Consider the following 9030-nt stretch of genomic DNA (forward strand, 5'->3'; position numbering starts at 1 on the left):
ATACCGGAGATAGGATCAGAGTGCTTTTGATTGCTTTTTTTGGTGGGGGAATCACTGCGGATTGAACCCAGGGTGCCTCAGGTACTGAGCCATATCACCAACCCTTTTTGTTTTATATTGCTAAGTTGCTTAGTGCCTCAGTGAGTTGCTGAGGCTGGTTTTGAACTTGTGGTCCTCCTACCTCAGGCTCCACAGTTGCTGGGATTACAGGTGTGCACCACAGGGCCCAGTTGCTTTGATGAAGGAGCAACTGGCACCATTTGGGAGGACCTCCTGAGAGAGTTGCTGACTACGCTGTGGTCAGTAGAGCATGTCTCTTGAACTTCACGATGAGGAAGTGGATGAGCTGTGTAGAGAAGCACCTATTCACAAAAAGGGGAATTTCAATTACATTGAGTTCATGTGGATCCTTAAACAGAACAAAAGACAATCATAACTAAAAAGGACCTCACATGCTAGCCAAACATTCCTTGTTGCCACTTTGGGTGTTTCTGAAATTTTCTCTGAGTCTATCGCATGCCCTTAGCTTTAGAACTTTTGCCTTTCATATTGTATTTATTTTCAGACATTTGGCACATGTATCTTTGCAGTCAGACTGGAAATGAGAATTTTTTATCATTTTCTTTTCTTTTTTTAAAATATTTATTTACTTATGTATCTTTAGTTTTAGGTGGATATATTAGTTTGTTTTTACGTGGTGCTGAGGATCGAACCCAGTGCCTCATGCATGCTAGGTGAGTACTCTACCACTGAGCCACCATCCCAGCCCATTTTTTTTTTTTTTGTCATTTTCAACATAGAAAATAGGGCAACTTAACTGTGTGTAATGGCACACGCACATCTGTAATCCCTGCTACTTAGAAGGCTGAGGCAGGAGGATTCCAAGTTCAAGGCCAGCCTGTGCAACAAAGTGAGACACCACTGCCCACCCCAAGGGAAAAAAAAAGAGAAAAAAGAAAAATAGAATAAACTTATTAGTGGCTTCCCACCCAACAACTGGAGTTAATCTATTTCTTTAAAGAATGTTATTTGCTCAATGTTTTCTGAACCATAATTAAATTTTGTGATTAAAAAAAAAATGTTTACAAGTTTTCTGGTGGATTTGTGAGTAGGGGATGGTTTCTAGCTTGGTCATCTTTTTTTTCCCCAGAGGGGAAGTTATCCAAAGGAATTCAACACACCCTGGCTGAGTACCCAACCTGTATGCTGTATGGGCTAGAAGCTTTCCAGGGGCCACAGCTTGCCAGGAAATGTTAAACCGTGACAGTTAAAAAAAAGTGTGTATATATACACATAATATATATACAACTCACTGAGGCACTAAGTAAAGTATATATAAGCAAAATATAAATATATATGAATTGCTACAAAAATCTTAAGAAAATAGAGATTTTACTCTACTTTTAAAAAATGTATTGTTACTGTATAACAAACACACTTTTTTGGGTTTCTTTTCCTCTTTCCTCCCCCGCACTCCCCCACCCCCAACTGGGGGTTAAACCCAGGGCCTGGCGCATGGTAGGCACACACTCTATCACTGAGCTACGTCACCAACCTTTTTCATTTTTTGAGACAGGGCCTCGCTAAGTCGCTGAGGCTGGCCTCCAACTTGCCATTCTCCTGACTCAGTGACTGCAAAGTGCATGCTCTTGAGAGGAAACGTGGCTGAAGAGTTAGACGGTGAGTTCAGGTTTGAAGGATGCTGAGTGGCCCTCTCTTTATTCGGAAACTTACTTCCTCACTTCAAAGCCACAGAAACCACAGGTCACTAGGTCTGCACCTCAGGCGGCTGGCACCTGAGTCTCCAGAGCACGGTCTCCCAGCGAGCGCAAAGCGTGCTAGGCGGCCTCCTCACACACGAGGGCGCTCTCGCAACTACAGTCGAAGGAGTAGCTCCGTTTGCTGTCGCGATATTCTTGACGCCGGAAGGGCGAAAGATCAGAGGTCACGTAGACGGCGCGTCCCGTCCCCGTACGCCTAAGTTCTCGCGCGAGTTGCGCTTCCGTCCTTTTGGCTCTCTGAGCAGCACCATGGCGGTAGGCAAGAACAAGCGCCTTACAAAAGGCGGCAAGAAGGGAGCCAAGAAGAAAGTGTAAGTGGCGACCATCGTCGGTCCTCGCTGTTGGGGTCCTGCTGGAATCGGCGGGCGGGCTCTAGATCGCGGTGTGGGCTGGATGGCGAGGATGCTGGTTGGATTGCGCTGGCCCTGACTTTGGTTCAGAGTGCACCGCGGCCTGGCGGATCTGGGTGCTGCGTTGCGCAAGGCTGCCTGCTTTTCCCCAGACTTCCTGGGTCTTGCGCGCGCCACGTGTGAGCCGAGTGTTCGCCGCGACTCGGCGTGTTCTGTGCGCTCAGGGTAGCCTATGTCCGTGGGTTTTTGGCGCCACTCCATTAACTGTTGTCCAGGAAGTTACTCCCTTCAGGGACCCGCACCTCTCTACTGCTTGGGCCCCGTGGGAGGTTCTGAGAAGCTAACCCTAAAGGGTCTTTGTTACCACTTCGTGCCTTCACGAACCTGTGGAGTTCGCGAGACGTGCAGGTTACCAGAGGAACATTTGTCCGTGTGATGGGCGGACCATGGAGGAGAGTGGCCATAACCTTAGGGTCTGTAGGCTGTACAGCGAGACTCAGAACATCAAGCTTCACGTGTGCGTGCTTCATTTCACTGTGAGGGAATTGATTGACTTTAGTGTTAGGTAGTAGTTAAGTAGTTAAGATTTCTTAAAATCTTGCTGGGAAGTGAAGTTAACATTAGTGTTAAATAAGGAAAGGTGTAAGAAATTTCAGTAATAAATACAAGACTTGCAATGAAACGTAAGCTTTTTTTTTTCCCCCCCAGGGTTGATCCATTTTCTAAGAAAGATTGGTATGATGTGAAAGCACCGGCAATGTTCAATATAAGAAATATTGGAAAAACGTTAGTCACCAGGACCCAGGGAACCAGTGAGTATCTTATACTTGGTTTGCATTTTCTTTAATTGAGGTATATGTATTGTAGTAGGCATATTGGGCTTCTGTTCCTCCTGTGACAGGAGACTTTAAGGACACCTCGCTTCTTGGTTTTAGGTTTGGCACCTGTGGTGGTTGTTTTTGTGGTACTCTTAAGCAAGAGTCGTGCTTTTAGAGTTCACTAACAGTGGACAAGTGGTTTTGAACGTCTAAGGGGCACTGTCAATAAGTCATTGAAGTTTTGATGAATTTGATAACAAAGATTAAGGTCTTTATTTACCATTAACTTAATTTTTAATCTCAGCTTATATGCATGACTTAGTAGACTTGTATTTATGTAGTTCCTAAAGTTAATCAGATATTCAATTCTTATTTTGTAGAAATTGCTTCTGATGGCCTCAAGGGTCGGGTGTTTGAAGTGAGTCTTGCTGATCTGCAGAATGATGAAGTTGCGTTTAGGAAGTTCAAACTAATTACTGAGGATGTTCAGGGAAAAAACTGCCTGACGAACTTCCATGGCATGGATCTTACCCGTGACAAAATGTGTTCCATGGTCAAAAAATGGCAGGTGAGACCCAAAGTTTTCTTGGAGTTCATAGGGTACATGAACAAGGATGTCATGGTGTGATGACAGGAAGGGAACATATGTAATGAAGATTTAGGTTTCATTTGAAATTTTTGATTTCGTCCTTTTAAATATATATATATTTTTTTGTCAGTGAATCTTTATGTGGTGCTGAGAATTGAACCCAGTGCCTTACACATGCTAGGCGAGTACTTTACCACTTCTTTATGACCCCAGCCCTTGATTGTGTTCTTGATTTTATTATGTGCTAACTCTGGTTGCTACTGCTGAGTTTATGATGCCTTGGCCATCCTTTATTTTTTTTGGTGGTACTGGGGATTGAACTAGGGTCACACATGAGCTATGTTCCCAGCCCTTTAAAAACTTTTTTATTTTGAAACATGCCTTGCCCAGTTTTTAGTGATCCTTATTCCCTCAGCCTCTCCCCAATTGGGGATTATAAGAGTGTGCTACCACAGCCAACTATGATCATCCTATTTTACTTGACATGTTTAAATTGAGTCCAAGGTTTAATACTGGGTTTTCATCGGTGTGTTTGGAACCACCAGGGGAGGCTTGCAGTTTTGCCTGTTTCTAAAATATTTTGGGATCTCAAAATCTAGTGAATTTAGAGTGAAAGGGGGGCTCGGGTTAACCTTTTGATTGCCTCTGGCTGGGAGATGTAACAGTGGCAAATTCTCTGATGTGTGGTGTTTAAATCATGACTCCATGTCCCATTATGTTCTTGAGAAGTAAATTTTTGTTTGCTAAGCTTTGTTTCTTGTGGAGAGAAGTATATTCTTTCATTGAATTGTGGGGGTGAAATAAGCAATCCATGTAGCACAGTGCTTAACACAAAATACTCAGCTGGTGGTACCAGAAAATATATTGGTTCACATGTGTCTGGCTAACTGTCTAGTTTTGGAATATTTTGTATATGGGAATGAATGATGACAAAATGTTTCGGTCCCAAATGATACATCTTGATTATACCGTTACATTTATTTCTGACATTCCCTTAAGGTTTTATGGTTGCATTTCTGGAAATGTATGACTGTGATTGTGTTGATGTGTTCTTTTTCTTTTTGTGGTGCTGGGGATTAGAAATGTTCATTTTAAAAATAAAAGTATGTTTAATAAATGGAAAGCAGGCAAATCAATTTTTTCATGACCACCTAAGGTGGCCTTTTGTATTTTAAATTTAGACAATAATATGATCACTAATTATGAACTTTAATTATATATTAGCTGTGAAATTAAATATTTTAACTTTTTTTTTTTTTTTGTCAATGGGCCTTTATTTTGCTTATTTATATGTGGTGCTGAGGATCTAACCTGGTGCTGGTGCCTCCCGCATGCTAGGCAAGCGGTCTACCACTGAGCTACTACTCCAGCCCCATTTGATTGTTTATTGTTTTGCAGTGCTGGGGATTGAACCCAGGGCCTTGTGCATGCAAGGCAAACACTCTACCAAACTGAGCTATATCCCCAGCCCCATTTGTTTGAGTTTTGAGACCATATCTCAAAAAGTTGTCCAGGCTGGCCTCTAACTTGTGATCCTCCTGCCCCTACCACCCAAGTTGCTGGGATTACAGGAGTATGCCACTGCATCCCACCTAGTTTTTTTTTTAATTCTTTTTTTTTTTTTTAAGAAAGAGAGAGAGAATTTTAATATTTATTTTTTAGTTTTCGGCGGACACAACATCTTTGTATGTGGTGCTGAGGATCGAACCTGGGCCGCATGCACGCCAGGCGAGCGCGCTACCGCTTGAGCCACATCCCCAGCCCCCACCTAGTTGTTTTTAATAATGAAATTGAGGGATGAATTAATGACATTAAAATGTGTTATATCTGACAGTATCTTTTTCTCTCTAGACGATGATCGAGGCTCATGTTGATGTCAAGACTACAGATGGTTATTTGTTGCGTCTATTCTGTGTTGGTTTTACTAAAAAACGCAACAATCAGATACGGAAGACTTCCTACGCTCAGCACCAGCAGGTCCGCCAAATCCGGAAGAAGATGATGGAAATCATGACCCGGGAAGTGCAGACAAATGACTTGAAAGAAGTTGTCAATAAACTGTAAGTGTTTATTTTGTTCCTCTTACAACAGAATCCTGCCTTAGATGAGGGAAAGCATATGATAACCCTGGCTCCAAGGAGGAACCAGACCCATATTTAAATCTTCTCTGTGAATCCTGGCTATATCCCTTAAATGAAATTGTGTTAAAGTGCTTAAGTAAATTGGTTTTTTGTTTGTTTTTAATCTTTTTGTGGATGAAGCTAGCAGCAGAAAGATGTTTTGCCTTAATTAGAAAATACACAATCTTCCACAATTAGTAATGCTTGGGAACAGGTGATGAAAAAAATGTTTCGGTCCCAGATGATGTCTAGTGATAATTAAACATTTTTCTGATGTTCCCATGCAGCATACAGATGCTTAAGAGAGTGTAATAGTTAACCATTAAGGCTTGGACTCAGAAGGCTTAGATATTAATTTTTTCAGATAGTCTATTCTTACTTGTAAAGGGGTGATAATATTAATAAGGATACCCTTCGGTTAAGTGAGGCGTTTTATGTGTAGACTTACTCTAGGGTTTCTTTCCATGTAAAGGAAGTGGGATATCCCATGTGTGAGAACCAGAACTTTGGTTTTTGTATTTAATTTCACCATCACTTGTGATTTGCAGGATTCCAGACAGCATTGGGAAAGACATAGAGAAGGCTTGCCAATCAATTTATCCTCTTCATGATGTCTTTGTTAGAAAAGTAAAAATGCTGAAGAAGCCCAAGTTTGAATGTAAGTGAGAAATCGCAATATTCACGAAAGAAAAATGGTGGGACTAGATAATTTTTTTTCTTAGGGACAAATAACACCTTTTTTCTTTCATAGTATATTGAACAAACCATTGTTTCAAGATATGATAAGCTATAACTAACAAATTTTTTTTTTCTTTTTAGTGGGAAAACTCATGGAGCTTCATGGTGAAGGTAGTAGTTCTGGAAAAGCTACAGGAGATGAGACAGGTGCTAAAGTTGAACGAGCTGATGGATATGAACCACCAGTTCAAGAATCTGTTTAAAATTCAAATTTTTAATAGTGACCAATAAAAAGTCCTATTTGTGATGGTTTGCTCCTGAATTTTCTTTTAAAATAATCTGACAGCTTGGTGAATCAGATTCTCAGAGTTGGTAGTGACCTGGTGAAATTTTTAATGGATTTTATCCATGAAGTAGCAGAAATAGTATGGAAATGGTATTTCACTTATCACATGCCCTAAAGGTGTTTTTTTTCCCCTCTTTTTGTTTAAAAACAAGTAGATGCTGATGAAGCTAGTTTTTGGGCACAGGCATTTGTTTACCATCTGGTGAGGGCCTTCTTGCATGGCAGAAGATATCACATGTCAAGCAGACTGGTTGGTTTGTCTTTAAATGTTTAACCATCTGGAAGGCTTGTTAACAGTTCGTTATTGGGTCCTTCCCTCAGGTTTCAGATTGAGTAGTTTTAGAATGAAGCCTGAAATTTGGCATTTGTAATAAGTTCTCAGGTAATGCTGGTGGTGCAGATACGCTTGGTGCTAGACTAAATAATGAAAGCTCTGCTGGGCAGGGTAGCACACCAGTGCCTGTTCAGCTGCGTGGGAGGGTCACGTGAAATAAAGATCAAAACTGAATTAAAAAAAAATGCTGTCTTTAGCCTCTCAACTATAAAACCAATGGCAAAATTTGGATTTAGAGTTAGTCATCTGTACTCCAAAGCTGAATTCCGCTAGAGAATGCTTATTACAGGTCTGTTAACAAATGGATATTTATATTGCTCTGTATTTCCTCTAATCACTCCCTGTTTTGTGCTTATTTCTCAGACCTTCAGTTTCCTTTTTTTCCCAGCTGATGACCTTGTTTCCTATAATCACCAAGAAGGTTAAATAGATGTGAAGGAGTCTCAAATTTCCATTGCTTCTGCTCTGTCATCAGTGTGTGCATGTGTTTGTTTTCTGCCTTCTCATCACTGGATGGACTGTGCTAAGACAACCTTTCATTCAAGCATTAGATACCATATTGTCATGCTTCATTAAGCTCTTGGTTCCAGCAATTTATTCCGTTTACCTATTCCTTTCATCAGCCCATAGGCAAAATAACTCCATTCTTTTTTTTGTGTGTGTGGTACTGGGGTTGGACCCAGGGATACTCTACCACCAAGCAACTTTCCCAGCCTCTTTTATTTGAGATAATCTAAACATAAGTTGCTGAGGCTGTTCCCAAACTTGATCTTGCCTTAGCCTCCTCAGTACCAGCTGTGATGAACATGGTTACTGGTCGGGACAGAATTCAAGCTGTTCTAGACAAATTCCTTCAAATGAACTTTGCCGTATTTTTGTTGACCTCTGGACTCTTGACAGTGGCCTAGCCATCTGGTCTGCCACTTCAAAGACAGGCAGATCAAAGATACCCTTTTTTAGGATTGTACACTGTGGAAATAGATTGTGCTTGCTCACTGGATCATCTAGGGCACTCATGTAGATAACTCTGGTAAATGCCAGTTCTCTGAGGTGAGGCATACTGGATTTAAGGTGCTAATCAAGCCAGCACCACTCAGATTGTCCCCACAATGGCAATGTGGCCACCATCATGGACTAAGCACACAGGAAAAAACTCTTGTCATGCATGGCAGTCTTTGTGACTCCTGCCAAAAGTTACTCCATTTATCTTGAAGCAAATGAGGCAATAATACACAAGGCATTTGTCCCATTTGTTCCTGATTAACTACTTTGGACCTTTGGCCTCCTCCAAGAATAACTAATGGTGCTGTACCACTGTGGACAGATTTTTAGACTATGATATCGCGGTTACACTCTGACCAACTGACTTTGGCCATACAATTGTAGCTCTTGAAACTAATGTGTCATATTCTATGTCTTCTAGACCATCTGCAGTCTGACCATTGGGTGCCTTCTGTCAAAAAGGCTACCTAGCAGTAAGCTAAACAGATTATTTCATGCTCCCCACCATCCACAGATATCTGACATTGTTGAGCATTAAAGAGGTTTCTAACTAAATCACCCTCACCTCCTGGTCCACATACCTAAGCAAGGTAGTTAGACCACAGAATATGAGTCCCCAGAAAGGGATTCTCTCTCTGCTGCCTGCCAGGAAAAAAAGATCTGAGTGAAAGAATGATTAGAGAAAAGTTGGTTTAGGTATCAGTTTTCTGGCAGTGGAGAAAAGCAACAACTCTGGCACTTGGGGGAAAAAAATACCTGAGGCCCTAGGAGTGAGGGAAGGGAAATAATGAATGTACAATTTGTTCCCTAGATGGTGATTTCTCAACCTTGGCACTATGGATATTTAGGCTAGATAACAAGGGACTTTGCCATACATGGTAGGATATTAGCAGTTATCTCTAAATCTTTACAAATGAGCTAGATACCAGTAGCCCCTTCTCCCCAATTGTAACAGAAATGTCTTCAGACATTGCCAAATATCCCATGGGGTGGTGGTGGTGGGCAGAATTGT

At 41.4% G+C, this 9030-nt stretch overlaps 1 protein-coding gene and 2 non-coding genes across 3 annotated transcripts; all 3 read left to right on the plus strand.

Moving 5' to 3' along the window:
• The first annotated feature begins 1930 nt into the window (after nt 1–1930).
• Nucleotides 1931–6643, plus strand: Rps3a (ribosomal protein S3A). Its single transcript, XM_015484462.2, has 6 exons — nt 1931–2092; nt 2840–2943; nt 3330–3517; nt 5390–5598; nt 6207–6316; nt 6478–6643. The coding sequence occupies exons 1-6, from the start codon at nt 2031–2033 to the stop codon at nt 6597–6599; spliced, it is 795 nt and encodes a 264-aa protein (XP_015339948.1). The 5' UTR covers nt 1931–2030; the 3' UTR covers nt 6600–6643.
• LOC125619875 lies at nt 4457–4529 on the plus strand. Its single transcript, XR_007351461.1, has one exon. It is a non-coding gene; the product is annotated as a small nucleolar RNA SNORD73 (small nucleolar RNA).
• LOC125619876 lies at nt 5868–5936 on the plus strand. Its single transcript, XR_007351462.1, has one exon. It is a non-coding gene; the product is annotated as a small nucleolar RNA SNORD73 (small nucleolar RNA).
• Nucleotides 6644–9030: the final 2387 nt, after the last annotated feature.

Source organism: Marmota marmota, unplaced genomic scaffold (assembly GCF_001458135.2).
Source record: "Marmota marmota marmota unplaced genomic scaffold, marMar, whole genome shotgun sequence".
In the NCBI taxonomy this organism is placed as follows: Eukaryota; Metazoa; Chordata; class Mammalia; order Rodentia; family Sciuridae; genus Marmota; species Marmota marmota.